General features: G+C 43.4%; 1 protein-coding gene and 1 long non-coding RNA gene across 3 annotated transcripts in view; both read left to right on the top strand.

The window, feature by feature from the left end:
* Positions 1 to 4,719: 4,719 nt before the first annotated feature.
* The window catches only part of zfr (zinc finger RNA binding protein), a 41,906-nt gene continuing 23,090 nt past the window's right edge, over positions 4,720 to 23,535 (top strand). For both annotated transcript variants that reach the window (XM_084946937.1, XM_084946938.1), the window contains exons 1-7: positions 4,720 to 4,836; positions 4,985 to 5,066; positions 8,338 to 8,620; positions 11,124 to 11,262; positions 18,913 to 19,131; positions 19,530 to 19,765; positions 23,234 to 23,437. In XM_084946937.1, coding sequence (XP_084803063.1) covers positions 4,800 to 4,836; positions 4,985 to 5,066; positions 8,338 to 8,620; positions 11,124 to 11,262; positions 18,913 to 19,131; positions 19,530 to 19,765; positions 23,234 to 23,437 — 1,200 coding nt within the window. In that variant the 5' untranslated portion in view covers positions 4,720 to 4,799. The remainder of the gene's footprint in view (positions 4,837 to 4,984; positions 5,067 to 8,337; positions 8,621 to 11,123; positions 11,263 to 18,912; positions 19,132 to 19,529; positions 19,766 to 23,233; positions 23,438 to 23,535) is intronic.
* Positions 8,630 to 9,804, top strand: LOC146375524 (uncharacterized). Its single transcript, XR_014801839.1, has 2 exons — positions 8,630 to 9,115; positions 9,696 to 9,804. It is a non-coding gene; the product is annotated as an uncharacterized LOC146375524 (long non-coding RNA).

Raw genomic sequence — 23,535 nt, 5'->3', positions numbered from 1 at the left:
AGCATTTGAAGTGTCGGAATGTGGAAAGCTAACAACGTCCCTCTCACCGGTAGCTAAGTTATTTTTAGCCAATTAGAAGTTGAATCTGGTAGTTGGGGTTGTTAGCTAAGATACCATCATTAAGAAGCGGCACAACTAATGTGTCTATGCGAGCTAATTTGCGATGTGCACCGCTGGCCCGGCCATTTATTATTTTTTTTTAATGCACCTAATTCACTGCGTGTCGTGCACAGGGCTGGACTGGGACAAAACATCGGCCTGGGCATTTTGACTAGAGACCGGCCCACCAGGTATTATAGGAAAAGCCATAAAGCCTTTGAATGAAAACAAACGCTGTTGTGACAGTGATGTACGCTGTCTTGTTGGTATATGTATGATTTCTATACATGTTACATCAGATAAAAACTTTGGTTGTAAGATTCAGATAATTATTTATTAAAAGCGAGACATTTTAAATGAGAATAAGAAAGTATTTCTTTGTGCCCCCCTCTCCCTGTTAATGCCCTACCTGGCCCCCTGGCAAAACTTTGCTAGACCCGCCCCTGCACAGTTACCAGCTGTCAGCTACTTAGAAAAGGATCCTGGTGTTATTTGTCTCTCAGAAACAGTTCATAACTTCAACTCATTCATGTCACCTAAAAGGTAAACCTGTTTCTCCATCACCTGTTCAGCTCTGATGATTCAGTAAGGACATCTCCTGGTTTCATCTTCATGTTTCCCTCTCACCACATGTCCAAACCATCATGACCAGCAGCTTAACAGCTGTGGCTCCAGCAAACATCAGCTGATACTAGAAAGTAATATTAAATAAATTCTAACAACAGCTGATCAAGCTTAAATGTGCTGCTGTTGTTTAGCACGACATCCTGCGGTTTCCTGTTTCTGGCGCAAAGTGGGAGATAAATAAATGAGAGAGAAAAGCCGATCAGCTGATCATTAATCAGTTTCATGATTGAAGTAGCAACAGGAGAGGGAGGGGGGAGAATGAGAGAAGAAGAAGAAGAAGAAGCAGCTGACAGCGTAACGACAGAATAAATCCAGCTTTGTGTCTTCTTCCATTCTAGCTGAAGTACGGGACAAACTGTGTTCCTTTTCAGCTCAATACGAAACCCGTAATATTTTCTCTGAGTACGGGACGATTCTGTCTTTTTACGGGACGGTTGGCAACTCTACTAACTAACCTTATGAATGCCTCGGGCCTCTCCTCCTCCTGCCTCCCCTTTCCCTCATCCACCTGCTGGCCTCTGTGGAAGCTCTGCCATAGCCACCATGAAACAACTGAGTTATTTTTACACAACGGCCAGCATCTGGCCAATCCACCACCTTTCATTGTTTATACCGTTACAAAAAAAATAATAAAATAAAATTCATCGGCCCATAAAAACAAAAAATCACCATCGGCCCACGGGGTAAATGCCTGATGGCCAGTCCAGCTGTGGTCGTGCCATCAGTTAACCCTTTGCGTGCCAGCTGTGGCACGCGTGCCCAGGGTTGCCGACCCCAGCTCTATAGGAACTCTGTGTTAAAGGGTCAATGCACCAAATTGGGTTTTGATAACAGTTTATTTGTCATGCAATGAAAGACACAAACTGCTCAGAGGGATTACTATTGAGCACAAGTTAAATGAGCTCATAGCACTACATTGGCTTTATCAGCCCTGCAAGAATAGATAGTCTTAGATTCTCTTAAATAAGTAGAATCTGAAACTGAAGGGTTTTAGATTAAATCTGATTCCTAAATCAAGAAGTAAAGCTTAAAGAATAGCCTAGGTTTGTAATTTGGAACAAAATTGCGTTAAGTGTGACCTTCTTAGCTGCAAACCTAGAACTGGTCTAGTAGCTGTCTTACTGCAACATAAGTGCTGCAAAAGGGATTTATCTCTCTCTCTCTGTCGATCTCTCAGTCCCTCTTTCTAAAATATTCATTTTACAGTATTTTCTCTATATATGATGTAGGTTTGGATTTTCCCTCCTAAATTGTGATGCTCTGGAAGTCTCTGTCAGTCGACCTGCCTGTATGTATGTTTTTCTATGTGTTTTGTTTTGTCTCCCCTCCCAGTCCCCTGCTTCCTCCTTTAAGTGTGTGTGTGTGTGTGTGTGTGTGTGTTCCAGCATGCCAGTTTATGGGCGTCATCAGGCCAAAAGGTGTTTCCCATGTTGAAGCCGCCACACCTGTCTTCCGTCTAGATTGGCCACTACTTAACTGTTTGACTGAGCTTCAGTCAACGCTAGACTGTTGAGTTACCAAGTAAGTGAAATCCCAGCCCTGAGTGGAAATAGTCTTTGCGTGTGTTTCTGTGAGTTCACCAGTCTGATCTCTGTACCTTGTCTTGTTAGGAACTTGGAGAGGAGTGTGTCACAGGAGCAAAGTGTTTGTAAATGTCGCGTGTTGGAGTTGTTTTCCTGTCACACCTGGACCACGAGCACAGTCCTGCAGGATTGGAAAGTCCTGCATTTGGGCCCCGTTCTCGCCACACACCTTAACATAAATAATAAACACTTTGATTGAGATATTGCATATTGTGTTTACTTTTGTTATCTTTGTCTAATATTTAAATTTGTTTAATGATCTGAAACACTTTTTCACACCACTGTATGTGCGCAGAAGTTCTGTTCAAAAACTATGAACAGACTCATTCCAACAATGTGAACCAAGCTGTCACTGCAACTGTACTAATGCCCAGTTTGGAACAGCAGACATGATGCCTCATACTACAAAACAACCCCAAGAGATGCGGTTAAAAAAAAGGGGGGTTAAAAAAAGCCACACACATATCGACCAGTTGGGCAAACTTGTCAACACTGTTCTTCAGAGGATAAAGTGCTGGTCCCTTGTTACACCACAAGACTTCAACACAATGTTGCAGACGTGTGCCACCCAGGAAACACAAGAGCCTTAAGGCCATTTTCAGAACTTTTTTTTTATTGTAATTCTAAGAATCATTTGGCACATGGTGTTTTGGAAATGTAATTAATGATCAAATGGTAACTACAACAACGCTTGTTGCCACGTCACCATCTTATAACTGTATTTTCTTTTGCTGATAACTGTATTTTCCTGCTCCTTTACTGCTGTAACCCCGCAAATGCGGCTCGTCTGTGAAGCACTATGATGTACCTGAGTCTTTTAAATGTGCTATAGAAATAAAATTGAAACTGAAACAACAACAGCAATAATAATAACAGTAATAATAATAATAATGGTACTAAGACTGATTATAGTTACTATTGATGATTACTATTAGTATTAAGAGTTTCACTTTCTTCACTTCACCTTGAGGTAAACTTGTTTATTTGCAAAGAGAAGTAGAGGCATGGCAGTATCTGGATGATTCAGATTCACTAACAAACACACAGTGGTAGGAACTAAATTTGTACAGGTTTTCTGTATTTTTGCGTGTGCACTTGTTTTGTTTTGTTTTTTGCACTAGATAAGAATGTTTCCATACACATACTGAGTGAGGCCCAATGTTTTTCATAGGAAAATTGTATCTACTTAGTCCTGCCTGTATGTTCCTTACATTGCTACACTAATATCAATGCACAATTTTAAAGGTTTAACCAGCCAAAGGGAAACGGTCAGGGCTGCAGGGAAATCAGATGTCAAGAGGGATTGTTAACTTCACCTTGGAAGATGAGGGACAATTCAAACTTTTTATATTTTGTGTTTACTGGTTCTTGGGACATTCAGAGACTACTCTGACCACGACAAATACCAGAGTTTGAGGTCTTTTATAGTTTATATTCACACACTGATGTCCATGCTGTGAATTTTAATGCAGCAGTTTTAGCTCATCCTGTTGAAAGACTAAGCTCCTGCCATGGTAAAGGTTCTGTTGTCCAGATGTCCACAGTTCACAAAAATCACTACTTCACCTAGAGTATCAGTCACATTTTAATCAAACTTGCACAAACTGATCACCTAATGAATCTTCACCCAAACTGCGCTCAAAGCCAAGTTCACGTTTATTTATTTACAAGCAGTATTATGTGAACTGTGATGGATTGTGATGTTTCTCACATGAGTAAGATGGACCATGTTCATGTCTAACTGTCATGTCCATGTAACAAACTTTATGCATGAAATGAATACTTAAATCTGTTTTATTTTAATTTTTTAAAATAAAATCTGAAGCATAAATGACTGAAAATCAATTTAAATTAATGTACAAATTCAAATGTAAGATCTGAGATCAATCTTACAGGAGTGCTGACATAGATGTTGGAAGGCTTACAGAATTACTTAAGATAGACAAAATGTCCCCAGAGCCCATTTGTTGACTTTACGTAAAATTCTAAGTCAGTCCTCTACATCAGGTTTGTATGTTGAAACGAGTAATATTTGACAGTGCGTGCTTTATGGATGTGTGGTGTGAAGTAATACGAGTGATCAGTAAGATTAGAAAAGTACGATTATAAATGCCAGTCCAGACGTTCATCAGCTGCAAACATCTGCCGCTCAGTGAAATGTACAAAAGCGCGAGTGGGGTCTGCTGAGCAGCTACAGTCTTATATGAGACCAGAATGGGAGCAGCTGCTGTCCTCAGTATGCACACATTTATGGACTGTTGTTAAAAGACGATGGGACGCCGCACAGCGGGACTCACGGCCCTGTCCCAACGCTATTCAGACATGTTACAGCAGACTGAATGTGTGTGTGTTTCTGCTCACTGTAGGACCGCACCCAACGCTAACGTTTTACCGTTCTGCGCATGCGTCATGACGCCATTTCCGGGTGCGACATGTAATATATATAGGTTGGTGTAGCGCTGCAGAGAGTGGGTAGAATATACAAAACCAATGATTCCCATATGTCCAGTAGTATCCTTCACCTATGGTAAGTATCGACCAAATGTGAATTTATATTAAGGACAACTTTAAAAATGTTGATGTGTCTGCAGGCGTAAGAAAGGCAATAAAACCGTGAATAAATAGTTGTTGGACCGCTGCTAACGGTTAGCTTATCCTGTGTGTGTCCTCCGCAGTGCCTGGCCGGCTTGGTGAAGATGCCAAAATGGCTACCGGCAATTACTTTGGATTTACCCACGGCGCTGCCGCTCAGTACAGGTAGGGGGATGCGGGGTACCTGGCTGTTTGGGTTCCTGTGTGCTGCATAATGTTTCTGTGGTCGAACGATGGCTTGTTTTTATATGCTGTACGTACATATTAATATTAAGGCTTGCTACTGCCCACTGATCCCGTTGTTCGCATTGGGGGAGGGGGCTGTTGTTCCCGGTGCTACGGTTGGACCTGCTCCGCAGTTCCGACAGAAAACTACGGAAATAAACGTGAAGCACTGCCGATCTACTCCAGACCGAGGCCGAACACATGGGAGACTCCATGGGGGCTCGGGCATCCAAATACGGGACAGTCCCCTTATGTGTGACATTATTAGACTTTATTATAAGGACCAATTGAAATAGTTATTTGGTAGGAAAATATAACCTGCCTGTAGTGTCACTGCAGGGCTGAACACTCGTGATCCCAAAACATGCATCTCATGGGAGAGTGCAGGATTATTATAATAATTATTACTATGATGATGTTGTTGCTGAGCAGCACCTGCTCTCACAGGTGAGTGTGTGTGCTGGGATGCGGTCGGTGTCAGAGCAAAGGGAACAGGGCTCGGTCCAAATTCAGCTGCAGTCAAAAAACCTTTTTAAAAAAGAGAAGGCTTTACGGCCTAAATGTGCCGTTTCAGTGCTCACCCCGAGCATAATGGTATGGATTCAATCACTAAGTCAGGCCTCTGAAGCACGAGCAAGCCACCTGCTAGTTTTGTATGAATTTAATCTGTTATTTTAACAAGGGGGGGAGGTTGGATACCAACAGCCTCGGCCCTGTTCTAGCGAAGTGTTCATGCACTTTTCTTTTACTTTTCTTCAAACATAAACCAAAGGAGCGCCGCTTACTCTCCAAATGTCCCCGTGAAGTTTCAGCACTTTGGAAAAGTTGAAAGTTTCCAAACTGGCTTTTCTTGTTCAAACTGCTAAAATGTCCCCGTGACTGTTAAATGGTTTCTTTGATTGTACATTGTATTGTAGGCTTCGGGCATAATTATTCTACCTTTGACATTTTAATTTTCTACACAAGATTTATGGTGAAATGGTGGTAGAGCAGCTGCTGTGGTGGAAGCCATGGTCAGCAACATGACGTCAGCTGTTTGTCTAATTTATTTTTTTATTTCTGAACAAAAAAGTTGGGAGCTTTGGATCCAAACTAACCCGTTAAGGTGTGCGAAGTAGTGAGACTGTTGTAATATGGGGTAAACAGATATTCAGGCCCTGAAATGAACTATATCACTGACGATGTTTTACATTGTTCTCAGATTGGATTGTGTTGCTCTCCTTGAGTATGACAAAGATTGTGTTGGTGTCACCGTATAAACACTTAAATCACATTCACACAAAGTAGGCATTTGAAGCACCAGTGGAAAGAAGGTTAGAGACCACCTGTCACCCTGAACCAACACCTGGTTGTCATAAGGTGACAGGTGTAGTACTCTAACACAGACAGGGAAACACTCAGTGACACCAACCATGGTTAGTTAACCTAAGAAGCATGTGTTATGTGGCTGGAAGCTGGAGTGAGCACACAGGCAGAACAAACTCCAAATGATGATGCATGCCAACGCAGACCCAGCTGACTGTGAGGCAGCAGCGCTAACCACTGTGCTTAAAAATGTCTTGGTTCAAATCAAACTGGACTCTGAATCCTGTCAGTATCCTGGTTTGTGTGCTGAATCCACATCAACAATGTTTTTACGTGACTTCACAAAGGATTCTTGGAAACTTATACAGTAACCCTATTTGTTGGCCCCGTCTCCATTTCCTTTCACTCTCATCGCATCTTATTGATCTGCGTTGGCGCCTTTAGTCCTTGTGATGGCTTTCTCTCTCAGCAGGCTCTGCTCTTTACCCGTCCTGGATGATCTGTTTCATGACCATCAAGTCACTATATTTCAGGATTTAGTTTTAGGATTGTTTTGTTAACTCCACATTAATAAAATGGAGTAACACAGTACACTCATCTTTAGGCACAGCTTGCATGTTGGACCAGTTTTGCCTTCTGAACTCCCTCAGGTCTGCACAGCCTAGTTTCAGCAAGGTGCTGAGAACATTCCTGAGGTTTTGGGAAAAATCTGAGGAATGTTCAGATTCCTGAGAACATCTGAACTTAAATGAAGAGGATCAACCTACAGAGGGGTGGATTTAAAGACGATCTTAAAGTCAAAGTGAAATAATAATGTGACGGCCTAGTTCATTTCCCCGGAGATTCATTGCAGCAACTTAGGATGATACTCAGTAGTTGTAAGGCTGTGTTTTGCTTACAGGGGGACATGTGACTGTTGGCTGTTCTTCTTTGTATTATTGCAGGGGTGTCCAACTCCCGGCCTGGAGGGCCGGTGTCCTGCAGGTTTTAGATCTCACCCTGGGTCAACACACCTGAATCACATGATTAGTTCATTACCAGGTCTCTGGAGAACTTCAGGACATGTTGGGGAGGTCATTTAGCCGTTTAAATCAGCTGTGTTGGATTAAGGACACATCTAAAACCTGCAGGACACAGGCCCTCGAGGCCTGGAGCTGGACACCCCTGCTTTACAGCACAAAGCACCTTGAGACAACTGCTGTTGTGATTTGGTCTTATATAAATACAATTGAATTTATCAGGAGGAGAAGTGCTTTATTACAAATTAGTCCACAAAGTAAACCTGATATGTGTTACAGCTGACCTGTACAGAAGAGCATGCAGTTGCACCATAATTGTCATGCACATTTAAATAAATCAACACAAAGTCTTTATATGCCAAATAATGCAAGGTATGTATTAATAGTTGTCTATACTGCACGATTCAGATGATAATTTAAGGGACCTCTGAGTCCCATTAGTTGGAGGATTAAAAAAAACAAAAGATTTTTAAATGTAATCATGGTGGCATCATCTCAGCAGGGTCAAAAGAATCTCCATACATGCTTTGGTAGTTAGTACAGCTGTAAAGTCTTGATGCATCCTCGGTCATCCAGGTAAGAAATCCCCAGAATCTGTTCATCTGGACGTTTCAGTGGGAGAAACCTTCCATCATCATCAGCTGACTGCAGGTGTCCAGCCTTATAAACAGGACATTCGCACAATGACTGAAACTGGCACCACTGGGGAAACAGTGGGCTGTGAGACCAGTTTGTTGATCATTAATATGCAATTTGTCATGGCAGTTTGGGGACAGCTGTACAGTTTTGGAGACACTGGAGTCTTAAAAAGATCTTTTAACATGTGCCAAGGCATTTCTCAGTTAGACTGTCGAGATAACCTTCATGTTTCCCTTTGTGTCTCCCAGCCAGCAGCCAGCAGCCGGGGTAGCATACACCCATCCAACGACAGTGGCCAGTTACACAGTTCATCAAGCACCAGTGGCAGCACACACTGTGGCAGCAGCTTACGCCCCTGCTGCAGCCACAGTTGCAGTAGCTAGGCCTGCGCCTGTTGCCGTGGCAGCTGCTGCCACTGCTGCCGCTTACGGAGGATACCAACCGACCCACGCGGCCACAGATTATGGCTACCCTCAACGGCAGCCTGAAGTCCCTCCACCACCCCCACCAGTCACCTCACAGAACTACCAGGTACCACAACATTTTTCTGTAGACTCACAGATTCCAGAACATTCTTTGGAGTCTCTTTGAATGAGGAATATGGGGAGAGATGTGCTGCCTTCATTATATTTGTGGGAGCTCACGTGCCATAAATGCATTTGCAGAATTCCATTAACTAGTTTCTAATTGGACACTATCAGCAGGAATTAAATAAATTACACACAAGTTAATACATTCTCTCCATAAATGCTTTAAATCAGTCAAATTAAATGCAATGACTCTCAAAAGCTTAATGATGGCGTTTCAAAATGAGGACGGGGGAAACTTGATTGAGTTACAGGACATGATTGGTTAGTTGGCAAGCAAGTGGGTCTGCTGCCAGGAAGCTGCTGTGGATCCTTAGCGTGGGGATCTTCCTACATATCCTCACCACAGTACTTGATTCTGCCTGTGAGGGAACTGTGTCGAACGTGGCAATCCTCTACCTGTGCACCGTCGGTGTCGAGACCTGGAAGCAACCAGCAGGTACCTGAACCTTTTCTGATGACAACTACTTAGCATCTGAAATGGAATAGATAGATTTAATGAAACTGTACAATTTAAACAGTCCAGTCGCTTTGCTTGACTAGTAAGTGTTCAAACCTAGTATGGGCACCAGTTGGTCAGCAATAGTTGGCAGATCGGACTGGGCCAAGAAATGGTTTTAGATTTGGTGTAGCAGGCATGTGTGACATGTTTAAGTTACTTCACAGCAGATGGCAGCACATTTATTTTTAGTTTAACAGCCTACAGACAGCTGTCATGTTACACTGCTGTCTGTAGGCTGCATGTATTCAAACCTAGCACCACTGAGGAAATCGATTCAGCATTTAATGAATCGATATCACATTATTCATGCTAAAATCAATTTGAATAAGGAAATGGTTGTTTTTGTTTTAAACCTACCCTTATTGAGGCGCTATTTAAGTGTACTATCAGGAGGACGTGTAAAATATAGAAGCTGTCTAAGAAATAATAAATGCTATATATTGGTGGGGGAAGAAGGTAAATTGACTGATTTCCGCCTTTGACATGTTTGTATTAATATTTCTTCTTCTTTCAACAGGAGGGCTCCAGAAACCGGACTCGAGCTGCATTCATTCTTTCTGGACCTTAAACCTCTGCGGTTCTGTACATATTCTAATAGTAATGACAATAAAGTTGAACAAAATGAAGTGTTGTGGTTATTGTCACAGTTTTTGCTCTTACTGTGAATGTAGTCTATAAGAATAATGCAAATTTAAAATTTAATTTTCTGTTGTTTATTAATAATTAATTACTGCTTATAGCAATCAAAGATGTGTGGGTATCGTATACAGAAATATTTTAAAAGTATGTGGGATGGACAGGAGATCAAAAACCAAATACAACGTTGACATCAAAAAGCTCAAACTCAAGCTTCTAACTGTGTAACGTCTTCAAACATTACAGCTAAAATCACGGGCCGTTTTTATCAATTATCTAGTGAACATTTAGAGATCTTGTTAATTTGCCATTGAGGCAGGAGTATATATCTTACTTTATTCAAATGTATCAACATTTCCTTGTTCAGTTTTAAAATGTTATAAAGTTTTAGGTATCTTCATAATGAAATTATGTTGGGACGTCGCTGTGGAATTATTGAGTGAATTCTGAGGACCATTTTATTCTAAAACATAATACAGCCACCAGTTCCTAGGAACCGGTGGCTGTATTATGTCCAGTATGGTATCCCCAGGGATTAGCCTGTGTGATGGGGGCTACAGGACTAATTTTCCCAGGCACTGCCATGAACCTCAAGCAACCATTTGAAAGCTGTCATGAGTACTTATTTTGCCCCCATGACTGGTGGTTGCAGCCCTGTCTCCAGGCCTGTATGACTGGGCCTTAATCACTTGATTCTACATTATCACAGTCATTGTCATGCATAACTGCCGTGTTTAGGACAAATTGATGTCATGTGGTTCTTGGTCACATATCTGGAAAATATTTGGGGAAAAATAAAGTCTTCATTGGATGTAGTCCAGTAAACCACTCGTGCACTTGAATGAAACACCTCCACACAGCTCTCAGTGTTACGGCTAACTGCTGGAACCTCCCACTTCAGAGCAGCTGCCAATGACGAAGAACCACTTCCAAAGACAGAGTGAAGGTGGCCAATCTGCCCCTTGTTGCTTTTAAACAGAAAACTCTGCTGCAACTAGGGGCTAATAGGAAAACCAACACTTGTAGACTGCTTTTTACCCCTCAGCTGTGAAAGGCTGATGACCTGTCCATGGTGTAAATGACACTTAGTTCATGTTTCATGTCCTGTTTAAGAGCAGACAGTTTTATCATTGATGTGAGACTTAAAGTTGTGATTCAGTATTTGTTATGAGGAGTAAAGTATTATGATAAGAAACACAGTAGACCTCCAGTAGAAGTTTGGAGTTGATTCTTTTCTCAGACATGCATTGAAATATAGACTGAAACAGTGGCATGAACAACGATGTCTGAGACTCTGATCATTTTGCAGGATTCCTACTCCTATGTCCGGTCGACGGCTCCAGCTGTAGCTTACGACAGTAAGCAGTATTACCAACAACCCACTGCAACAGCGGCTGTTGCTGCTGCACAGCCACAACCCAGTGTGGCAGATACCTACTACCAGACAGGTACACTCAAATACACATTTTTGTACCCCATTACATTGATTTGCAATAATTTTGATTACTTGCTTATTTTACTACCAAGAAACTTTGTCCCTACTTGATCTTCTGTTTCCCCTCACCCCCACCTGGGAGATGGCCTGACCTCCCCCAGTCTGGATCTGCAGGAGATTTCTTCCTGTTTTCCTTTCCACTGTCACCAAGTGTTTGCTCATAGGGGATGAGCTGCTTATTGGGCTTTTTCTTTAATATTGCAGGACGTTATAAAGGGCATTGAAGTGACCGTTAAGAATTGGTGCTATACAAGTAAAAAGAATTTGAACTTCTAAAACTTTGAAACTCTTTACACACTATGTTGTTAGAAGTATTCACTCATCCATCCAAATAATTGAATTCAGGTATTCAAAGTAATTCAATGGCCACATGTGTACAGAATAAAGCAACTAGGCTTCCAGACTGCTTCTACAAACATTTGTGAAAGACTGGGTCGCTCTCAGTGAATTCCTGCATGGTACAGTGATGGGATGCACCTGTGCAGAAAGTCTAGTTGGGAATTTTCCTCTTTCCCTCTGGAAATGAATGGGAACCACACCAACTGTGACACAAAGTGATGGGCCACGTAAAATCAGAGGGTTGAGAGGATGCCAGCATCACTGTGAACCAGTGCCCGAGGCAAAGTCCATAAAACATGGACGAGCTTGACTGGTCTGAGTCCTGACCTCAACCCGACAGAACAACTTTGGGATAAATTGGAGCGTGAGCCAGGCCTTGGCATCTAACAGTGTGTGTGATCTCACAAATGCACTTCTGGAAGAATGGTTAAAAATTCCCCCAAATACACTCCTAACATAATTTTAAATTATGTTCAAATGTTTACAGTGAGTGATGGGACTAGACTACACACCTTAGAGTGCTGACTCTTTACAATGAAGCCATGCAGAATGTGGTTTGTCTATGCAAGGCCTGCCATGAAGGTCACACTGTCACCAGAGAATGAATTGTAAGTTGACTGGTTACCACACAGTACACTGCAAATTCAGTGTCTGTCAGCCTTGTGCATTGACTGCACCCACCCACCGATGTGTCCAGGAAAGAGGCTACAACTGTTGTATTCCTTCTATTAACCCACTCCTTAACCAGAGACGACATCACAGTGTCAAGTGTCCTACCCAGGGAGGGAAGTCAACGTTAGATTTATTGTTATTACTGCCTTACATATGGGACACACAGTGCTGACATATTGTCACTGTGTGGGAAGCAAAGATGTGAGCTGTGAATAACAGAGGCCTGTTGGAGAACTAAAAAATTGGTATTAATTAGTCAAATATTAATTATACAAGAATGGTTACAGTGTATGTAATTTATTGGAGTATGTCCTTTACAGTGCTAATAAAGAAAAGGTGTAAGACTGGATATATAGAAATCACAGGAGCAATGCAGTGTGGAGTGGTTGCTTTGTGTTTGTGTGGGAGTGAGTTAGCCTGGAAATGTAGCTGGTTCTTAGTCGGGTGGAGGAGGCACAGGGTGGTGTTTCATCGTGTCCCTGAGGGAAGCTGTGTGAGGGATGGGTGGAGGCCACTGTAATGCTGACTGCTTCGTGTGTTGGTGGGAGAGCTATCTTTACTAAACACAGCGTGGTTCCTGATCTGGAGGCGGGGGAGTTTCCACCAGTTTGTTAAGATGCTTTGAATGGCACCACAGTAGAAGGAACACACGGTGATGACACCCTTTGCTGCTCTCACACTGGTTGTGTTACCAGTGCTGAAAGCAGCATTCTGGGGCTTAAGCAGCCTGTAGATGTTCCCCTGTCAGCCATGATCTCTGACTCGTCCGACCAGTAGGCTGGACTAATGATACACTACAGGTAAAGACACAGCAGGTCGTATCTGCAATGGAGCCTCGGCTCCTATGGAGTGCAGTGGGAGCTCCTATGACTGTGTTTGTGTTGGTGTGGAGGACAGCCGTATCTCTGCTGGGAGAGGAATAAACTGAACACGCTGATCAAGAAGGCCAGCGCTGTTCTTGGACGACCTGTTGACCCAGTGAGGTAGTCGGTGACAGGAGAATGGTGGCCACCCCATGCATCTCAGCCTGACGGCCTTAAGCAGCTCCTTCATTGACGGGCTGCTGCAGCCACAATGCGTGAAAGAGATGCTTTTAGCTGCTGTCACTCTACGATGTACAACAGCAGGGAATGTGAAATAACTGCTGCTATTAACGCCTAACCCCACCACGAAACACTCTGTTCTGCTACTTGTGAACGCTTATTTTTTCATATAATAATAATGTATATTTAATTGATCCCCGTGGGGAAATTACGCTCTCTGCATTTAACCCATTCACTCAGTGAAGCAGTGGGCAGCCACTAATCAAGCGCATGGGGAGCAGTGTGTAGGGACGGTATCTTGCTCAGGGGAACCTCTGGGTAGCCGTTCAGTGGATTCGAAACCCAGACCTTCCAATCATGGGGCAACCACTCTACCTACTGAGCTATCCCTGCCCCATATATTAAAACATATTATAAATTGGAGGCTAACTACGTGGCTCAGAAGTAGGCCTGCCACGATTAGTCGACTAGTCACGATTACGTCGCGACAACTATTTTAATAGTCAGCGCGTCGTTTGAAGCTTTGTAAGATCCCAAAAGACGCAGGAATAAGTAGTAGGATTTAAGAGTGTAATAACAGACTGAAACAGAAGATGGCAGCACTGCATGTACAAGGACGCCAGCTACTGTTAAACCCTGAAGAAGAAGAAGCAGCAGTGTCCGTTATCGTAGCTGTGTCCAAATTCAGGAACCGCATCCTCCTGTGCCCGCATTTGTAGGCCGATTACGTTAGAGCGACACGACGAAGACTGTCCAAATTCCAAGACTCCGAGTAATGCGGCCCACAAATGCGTCCTTTATTTCCCCAGGTTTGAAGGATGGGTCGGGTGGATACTTCGTGGCCCAACCTATCGCAGAATTCATAGCGCGGCCCTGCTCAGTTTCCAACAATGGCGGCAGCTAGTTAGTTTTAATATTACTCTTATTATTCTTTCTGGGTCACAAAATAAATGTTTAACATATTTTCAGGCGAGAATGTAGCTGTGTAAACTTCAAATATCTGCTCAGTTTATCAAGACACCACATACTTTCAAAAGCGCTCCGACGTTTTCAGAGGCGTCTGTTACCCACCAGCTCGATAGCTAGCCGGGGGCAAGGCTCACTAGACTCCCGGCAAATCGTTTTCAAACCCCCTGTGGTGTATTCATAATTGTCTCTGGTACATTTGTTGTATGGGCAGTATGTGTTCATTGTTTGATTGTGTAATTATGCCGGGAGATGGTAATACAGTGAGTAAAGAGTTGGTCTTACCGCACACAGTGGTCCCGCGTACTTATTCAGATTCAGAGTAAGAATCACACATGGTGTCAGAAGTGCTGTGTGACTTGTAAGACTCCATACATCTGCCGAGTGTGAGGAGAAGGGGAAGGTGGAAACGAAATGCCGAATGGCGACGTAGACGATCGTCCGAGGGCAGGACTTAGCACCGCGGCTAGCACCCCCAGTGCTACGTTTAGCATCCAACCACCGGAGCCCTTTGATTTTTCCAAACCATACGAATGGACAAGATGGGTCCGTCGCTTCGAGAGATTCCGTCAGGCAAGTAATCTGTCTGCGAGCTCGGAGGAAAATCAAGCAAACACTCTGATATATTGTATGGGAGACAAAGCGGATGACGTCCTGAGAGGACTAAAGTTAAGTGATGTAGACCAGCGGGACTATGCTAAAGTGAGAGATAGCTTCCACAACTTTTTCATTGTCAGGAAAAATGTTGTTTATGAGTGCGCACGTTTTAATATGCGCAAACAAGAGCCGAATGAGACTGTTGATGCATTCGTGACTGCCTTGCATGCATTAGCAGAGCACTGTAACTACGGACCGCTCCACGATGAGCTGATAAGAGACAGAATAGTAGTGGGCTTGGCCGACACGAGGCTGTCTGAGCGCATGCAGATGGAAAAAGACTTGGACTTGGATAAAGCTATAAATATGGCCAGTCAGTCAGAAGAAATCAAAAAGCAACAGTCAGCTTTGAGAAGTGAAACAAATGTAATGCAAGTAAATGCGAAAACAGTTGACAGAGTGATACAAAAGCACGACAAAACAAAGTTCAACATGTTCAAAAATAAAACTGTCAAAACACAACAGCAATATAGCAAGAGACAAAGTAATAAATGCTACAAGTGCGGAGGCTCTCCACATCCGAAACCCGAGTGCCCAGCAAATGATGCAAAATGTCATTTATGTGGAAAAAAAGGTCACTACCAGCGAGTCTGCAGACAAAGCAAGACAGTGCAAAGTATTGAGGAGGAAGAGGAGCAAGGTTTCTTCCTAGGCTCAGTTTCCAGTGACGGCCAGGCGTGGACAGCCATCATACAAGTGAAAGATGCAAAAATCACTTTCAAACTGGATACTGGAGCAGATGTGACTGTAATAGCTGACTCGGACTTATCAAAGATTTTTGCTAACGAACACAGACCAGTTGTCCAGCAGCCAGAAAAACCTTTGTTAGGCCCTGGAAAAATACCACTGGACGGTGCTGTGCAAAACAGACAACAGAGAAGGTCTATGTTGTAAGAAACCTGAGCACTCCACTGCTAGGCCTGCCCGCCATTACAGCTCTTGGCCTGCTGGTGCGAGTTGACGCAGTTTCAATGGACACTCTGAAGACTACTTACCCTAAACTTTGCAATGGTCTAGGGAAAGTGCAGCGGGCCTATCACATTAAACTCAAACCGAACGCTGTGCCATACTCGCTCAAAACTCCGCGAAGGCTTCCTCTGCCTCTAATGGGAAGGGTAAAGGAGGAACTCCAACGAATGGAAGAGCTTGGTGTCATTACCCGAGTTGAGGAACCAACAGATTGGCATGGTTGTTGTTCCAAAGAAAAACAGGCCTAGGCTGAGACTTTGCGTAGACTTAACCGGACTAAATGAGTATGTGTGCAGGGAAAAATATGTGCTGCCATCGATTGAACAAAGTCTCGGAATGCTCGCAGGAGCCAAAGTGTTTAGCAAACTGGATGCCAACATGGGCTTCTGGCAGATTCCCCTGTCCGATGAGTCTGCCAAACTCACCATCTTCATCACACCCTTTGAGCGGTTCTACTTTAACCGCCTACCGTTTGGGATCAACTCAGCGCCTGAACACTTTCAGCGCATGATGGCCGAGGTCATCGAGGGTCTCGAAGGAGTGGTGTGTCACATTGATGATGTGTTGGTGTGGGGACGTAAACATCAGGAGCATGATTCCCGTCTCCATGCTACACTGCAAAGATTGGAAAAAGCAGGCATAACGCTGAATGTTGAAAAATGCGAGCTCTCCCAGAGCAAGGTTGCTTTCTTGGGTCACATCATAGCGGATACAGGAATCAGTCCTGACCCAAAGAAAACGGAGGCGATTACAGAAATGACAGAGCCAACTAATGTGTCAGAGTCGCGCAGTTTTCTGGGCATGGTGAATCAAGTGGGCAAGTTCATCCCCCATTTAGCTGAAAAAGACAAAGCCCTGCGAGATCTTCTTTCCAAAAAGAACGCATGGTATTGGGGAACTGACCAAGCGACAGCTTTCAAAACATTGCGAGATGCCCTGACCTCACCCCAAGTGCTCGCAATTTATGACCCCAACAGAGACATTAAAGTATCAGCAGATGCTTCATCCTATGGTCTCGGAGGTGTTCTTTTGCAGCTGTGAGAAGAAGGATGGCGACCAGTGGCGTATGCATCGAGGTCAGGTCATCGAGGTGAGCCACTTATGCCAACAGAATACCCTGCCCGCCCATAGCAGAGAGTGGGCACAGATCTTTTCGAGCTGGGAGGGAAAACTTACCTTCTCGCTGTTGACTATCACTCTAGATTTGTTTTGATTTCTTTGTTAAACAGAACAAAATCAAACGACGTCATTACTCACCTGAAATCTTTCTTTGCCCATCATGGCATCCCAGAGGTCCTCATGTCTGATAATGGGCCACAGTATTCAGGTCAAATCTTTACAGACTTCGCAGCAGCGTACGGCTTTAAACACATCACAAGCAGCCCCAAGTTTCCGCAAAGTAATGGAGAAGCAGAACATGCTGTGCAGACTGTAGAAAATCTTCTGAAAAAAGCAGCTGATCCTTATTTAGCTCTTCTTGCCTATAGAGCTACACCACTGCAGTCCGGATACAGCCCCGCAGAGCTTTTAATGGGCAGATGTCTGCGAACCACACTGCCGATACTTCCATCGCAGCTGGAGCCTACACTGCCGGACGACATACTGCACGCTCAAAAGGAAAGGGAGAAGAGGATGATGGACATGGCAAACTTCAACAGGCGCCACCGTGCAAAACCTTTATGCAGCCTGTCCCCAGGAGAGCAAGTTTGGGTGACTGATGTCAAAACTGCAGGCACTGTTATCCAAAATCACTCTACACCCCGATCATACACAGTGGAGTTACCACAAGGGACTGTGAGGCGTAATTGCGTGCATTTGATTCCTTTAAGTTCACCAGTGCATGAACCTGCTAATGTGCCTGTGTTGCAGAAGCTTCAAACACCCAGTGTGATCCCTGCTACACCTGTTAACACTGATGTGGTCAGAACCAAGTCAGGGAGGGCAACAGTTAAACCTAAAAAGTTAGATCTGTAAGAGAAAAAAAAGGTTGTTATATAACTGTGTTATAATGGTTTGGTAGAGCACAGTAAAATAAATCTAAAAAGAGTTGTCAAAAAAAAGAAGAAGAAGAGAGAAACGGGAAAAAAAGGAAACAAAAGGTTTAAAATGTAATGCAGATTGTTTTCCAGATGTTCTTGTATGGCTTTGAAAAAGAGAAAAAAAAAAAGAATCAAAAGGTCGAAAGTTCTGTCCTGAGAGAAGTAATATTCTGTTTTTGTGTAAAAGGGCAGATGTGGTGTATTCGTAATTGTCTCTGGTACATTTGTTGTATGGGCGGTATGTATCATTGTTTGATTGTGTAATTATGTGTTACGCACTGGCAATGCATGCCGGGAGATGGTAATACAGTGAGTAAAGAGTTGGTCTTACCGCACACAGTGGTCCCGCGTACTTATTCAGAGTAAGAATCACACACCCACCGCCGTCTTTCGCTACTCAGGTTAAACATACATAAGTCACTCAGATAACTTAAAATGTTATTGTTTGGCTTTTTTCAGTGTTTTATTTGTTCCTGAGTAAATCTGTTTGGCTGAGATTAAAGTTATAGTTTTTACACAGCTGAATAAACATCAAGCAGACAGCTGATTATCAGAAGTGTGAGATGCTCAAGAATTTACTCCGGTGTCCTGTTATATTTTAGATAGCAAGGAGTTTATTAAACTTCACCGAAACAATCTGCAAATGTCATTAAAATTTAATAAACTATCATCTTGTCTTTATGTTTAGTTAGCACATACCTTAAACACTTAAAGCTGTAAGCTAATGATAGTTATATAAGAGCAGACGCTGGTGCGATAAGCTGTACGTTTTACGTCCAATGGATGATGATCTGATTAGTCGACTAATCGCAAAAATAATCGGTGACTAGTCGACTTTCAAAATATCGTTTGTGGCAGTACAGCACAACGTGACCAAGCAGAACTTTGAAATTTTGTATCCTTTTCTGTGTTTTCTAGCCCCCAAACCAGTCTACAGCCAGGGGGTGACATCGTACACCCAGAGCCAGCAGACTCGACAGGTGACTGTGATAAAGCCAGCTGCTCCTAGTCCAGCCTCTTCGACGTTCTCCATCTACCCAGTGACATCTACTGTCCAGCCCGTGGCTGCTGCAGCCTCTGTTGTCCCGTCTTACTCCCAAAGCCCAACATACAGCACTAATGCTGTTACATACTCTGGTAAGCTGTGAGACTTTATCACAAAAACACTGTTCCAGGAACAACTTTTTTACTGTAGTTCGTGAGTAACATGAAGGTGAATCGTAATGCAGCCGATCAGTTGTGTTCTGGATAACAAATGAGTATATGTGTTTGTTTTTAGCTGTATGAGAGCGGCAATAACAATGGTAAACAATATGTCTAACATTTTTTGATGCTAGTCATGCTGTGTTTACCTCATAGGACAGCTACAGCGCCTTAGCTCTGTTAGCATAGCTTTGAGACCTTTCGTCTGATTCTGTGACATGTTGAATAGAAATGTTGAATATGGTCTCATTGTGTAAATAAATGTTTTTTCTGAGAACCCTTTGAGAAGTTGACAAACAGAGCAGCAGTAAGTAGGTTTGGATGTTTTTCAGGAACCTCATACTCTGGCTATGAAGCTGCAGTTTACTCAGCAGCCTCCAGTTACTACCAGCAGCAACAGCAGCAGAAGCAGGCAGTGGCAGCTGTAGCTGCAACTGCAGCATGGACAGGCAACACCTTTACTAAGAAGCCCCCCTTTCAGAGTAAACAGCTGAGGCCCAAACAGCCCCCCAAACCTCCTCAGATACACTATTGTGATGTGTGTAAGATCAGCTGTGCTGGCCCACAGGTGAGTTCACCGCTGAGTGCATGGATATCTAACAGTCATGTTTAAATGTAAAACGTCTTGTGATATCTCCACTTGTTTTCTATGGAGTGCCTAATGTTGGCCAGCAAGTCTTTCAACCATGCAAAGATAATACATATATGCCATCCAGCTCATCAGCTTGTCTGTGTGCCCTGTACGAGGTCGGTGGGATTCAAATGTAAATGATGCGTCATGCAGTTTGTTCCTTTTCAGTTACCAGACACTCTTTGATCAACTCATCAGTGAGTGGTAACTTTGTTGCTTTTTAAAATAATTTTTTTAAAATAATTAAAGATTAATATCAGTTTGTACGTGCTCCAGAGAGCTTTTCTTCAAATCCTTTAATTCTCACTGGCTTATACAACTTTGTACTTTTGTGTTACTCACAGCAACAACTCCACCTCATTGTTAGTCCATTTAAAAAAACTTGGTGCATTTCCTCGACATTTTGCCACAACGTTTCAAAGAGCCGGAAAGTAAATAAACGGCAGACAGAAATGAAGCAGGTGGAATCTTCTTGTTTCATGCATGCGCAGGACTGGAACGTAAGTGTTTTCGGTCTTTTCAATGTGGACGCACAACTCTGTGAAAAGGACTGAAACGCTAGTGTGGACGCGGAGCTTTTTCAGACGAAAACGCAGTTTTCAAATCTATCCGGGCTAGTGTGGACGTAGCCACAGACACTGTGGAAGAGCTGCAGATGCATATGATGTGCTCAACAAGCATAAACTAAGACTCACAAATGTGTGCAGTGTTTTGTGTGTAACTTTTGAGGAGTCGTACTTCAATCCACACACAAATATAAAGCAGGTTGACCAAACGTAAAACTGTTTTACAAATCAATGCAAATCTGAAGAAGTACTCATTGTTTCTGCACAATTTATTAGGTTCAGCTCACGAATCTGATCATGTTACCTTGCAGAGACCTTTCTGTGCACACAGATGTCAAAGCTCCTTAAATACGTGTGGACACAGATCACATCGCATGCTGTTGGGTCCATTTTTGAACTGAAAGTGCATAAATGTGCTAAGCAGTTAAAGCTGTGAGTTAAAAACGGCTGCTGTGTCTGTTTGCTCACTCAGGACAGCCAAACGATCACAGAGCACCACACGCACACAGGGAACACTCTCTTGTGACTCACAGAAACTGAGTCTGATACCAGCTCACGTTTCTTCTTCTGCACCTCTGTGGAGATGACCCTTCTGCAGGCAGCACTCCTGTTACCATGGCAACCCGCCCTCCGGTCAGGCTTGCGTGAAGAGAGATTTACAGCCCTGTTTCCTTTAGCAGAGTCAGGCTTAAGATTTTATACCTTGTGGTGCTTTCACCAGTGAAGCAACCCCCCCTCATATTCCTGAGAGAAGGAGCCTTTCCCTGGGATGTCTGAGACTAATTTAATGCTGCAGCTTCTCACAGATCCACACGGGTAGGCTGCTTTCAGGTCCCAGTGTAACGCTTTGTTTGTTTTATTTTTTTCAAAACGAGAAGAGGTGATTTACCCATCACAGAGCCGATACACCAGCCTCTAAAGGTTCATGTATGGGTTAAATAATGTGCTCTTACATGCTGGGGAAAGTCAGCCAGTGCTCAGCTGCAGACAGAGGGGACAGCATGGTCGCACTGTGGATCATCCACTGGAGTGAGTGTATGTTAAGTTATATATTTAAAATAAACAGATATTTGATTCAGGTATGGTGGAATAACACTTTAATGTTAATCTTAGCACTCTCTAATAACAGCGACCGTGGTTCAGGGGGTTGGGAAGCGCATCTGTAACCGGAAGGTCGCCGGTTCGATCCCCGGGCTCTCTGTCCTGATTCCTTGGGCAAGACACTTTACCCTACCGCCTACTGGTGTTGGCCAGAGGGGCTGATGGCGCGATATGGCAGCCTCGCTTCTATCAGTCTGCCCCAGGGCAGCTGTGGCTACAACCATAGCGGCATTGTGAAGTGCTTTGAGTGCCTTGAAATGCACTATATAAATGCAATCCATTATTATTATTATTATTATTATTATTATTATTAATGTTGGCATAATAAATGATCCCAAACATGTCAGTGGTCATCCGGGTCATGGTGGTCTACCATTACTGTTCAAACAAATAATCCCGAACATTCAGGGCACTGCAGGCCACTGTCTGTCTTTGGTAAACCGTTGGTTTCTAGTAAAGCAGTTATTAGCTGTGATGATCATTTAGAAAAACAAACATCCATTTTATTTGGAAAAATACAAAGAGACGCAGGCATACAGTGGAAGCCCTGATGTCCTACTTTTACACTGGGACTTGAAAGCAGCCTACATTAGTGGACCTATGTGAAGCTTTAAACCTGCCACAAACCCGTATGGCGTGACCTATCGGGCGATTCGTCCACACGTATGGAAGGTTTTGTGAGCGAGCGAGCGAGAAGTTGCGTGTAGTTTTAGACATCTGTGTGCAAAGAAAGGGTTTTGGAGGGTAATATTATCAGATTCAGGAGCTGAACTTAATACACTGTGCGTAAACGATCAGCATTTATTCAGGTTTGGATGTACGCGTTTGTAAAATAGTTTTACATGTGGTCAGATTGCTTCGTATTTGTGTGGATTAGTCTAGAGGCCGCACACGTGTGGGACATCAACAGTTACACACAAATCATTGCACACATTTGTAAATTTTAGTTTACGCTTGTGGAGCACATCGTACACGTTTGCAACCCTTTGAAGACAAATTTCTCTCCTTAGCTTTGAGCCTAATCTTCAAAGTAGAGATGGTGTCTGTGTCCTGAATCCAGACTGGAAGCTGGTTCCACAGCAGAGGGGCCTGTAAGCTGAAGGCTCCGCCTCCCATTCGACTTAGTAAAGACTGACGACAATGAATGTTAAGCTAAATATGGTGTGTATGGATATGATGCTTGGGTTAATTTACTGATAACTAATGAACACACAGGGTTAAGTTCAATGCTTTTCGCAGTCAATCATAAGATATTTAATTTTTTATGGTTATTAGTGGACATGGAAGTATTATGTACTGAAGTCAGAGGTAAAGCCATGTGCTCAGTTTGCAGTGAGCAGACTGCTGTGTTTGAGGAATCACCGGCCTAAACACAAGAAGCTGCCTGATGCAGAGCAGGTTCAGACATCAGACGTTTGCTAGCAAAGCTTCAGGGATGGAGCAGTTAAGACCAGCTTTGAGATTTTCTACAAATCCCTCAAAAAACAGAAAGCCATTCTTTGATGGGGAGTTTATCAGAGTTGGGTGGACTGACATGGTAATGTGTCCTGAGGAGGGAAAAAACCGTGAACCATCAGTGAACCATAACGAGAATGATCAAGGACGTTTCTGTAAATCTACAACTTCAGTTGAAGAAGAGCAACATTTATAAAACATTTATGCAGTCGCTTGTGGGAATGTTGATTAGCGTTTTGTCTAATGAATAATCTGTGTGTCCCTCCAATTCTGACTGCATAAGACTTACAAGGAGCACCTTGAAGGCCAGAAGCACAAGAAGAAGGAAGCAGCGTTGAAGGTTTCTCAGAGCAGCAGTAGCAGTGGTAGCGGTGGAGGAGCACTGGCCCGCAATGCTCAGAACCAGCTCCGATGTGAACTTTGTGATGTTTCGTGCACTGGTGCTGACGCCTATGCTGCCCATATCCGTGGAGCCAAGCACCAAAAGGTATGATTCACATTCCCATGGTGTCTTTCACAGCCCACACACTCTGCTGCTAAACCCACAGATGAACAAACGTAGCACCACTCAGGGGAAGGAAGCAG

Source organism: Perissodus microlepis, chromosome 12 (assembly GCF_051167445.1).
Source record: "Perissodus microlepis isolate ML-2025 ecotype Zambia chromosome 12, ASM5116744v1, whole genome shotgun sequence".
Taxonomy (NCBI): domain Eukaryota; kingdom Metazoa; phylum Chordata; class Actinopteri; order Cichliformes; family Cichlidae; genus Perissodus; species Perissodus microlepis.
Note: the sequence above shows the minus strand (reverse complement) of the source record. Positions and strands in the feature narration are given on the sequence as shown.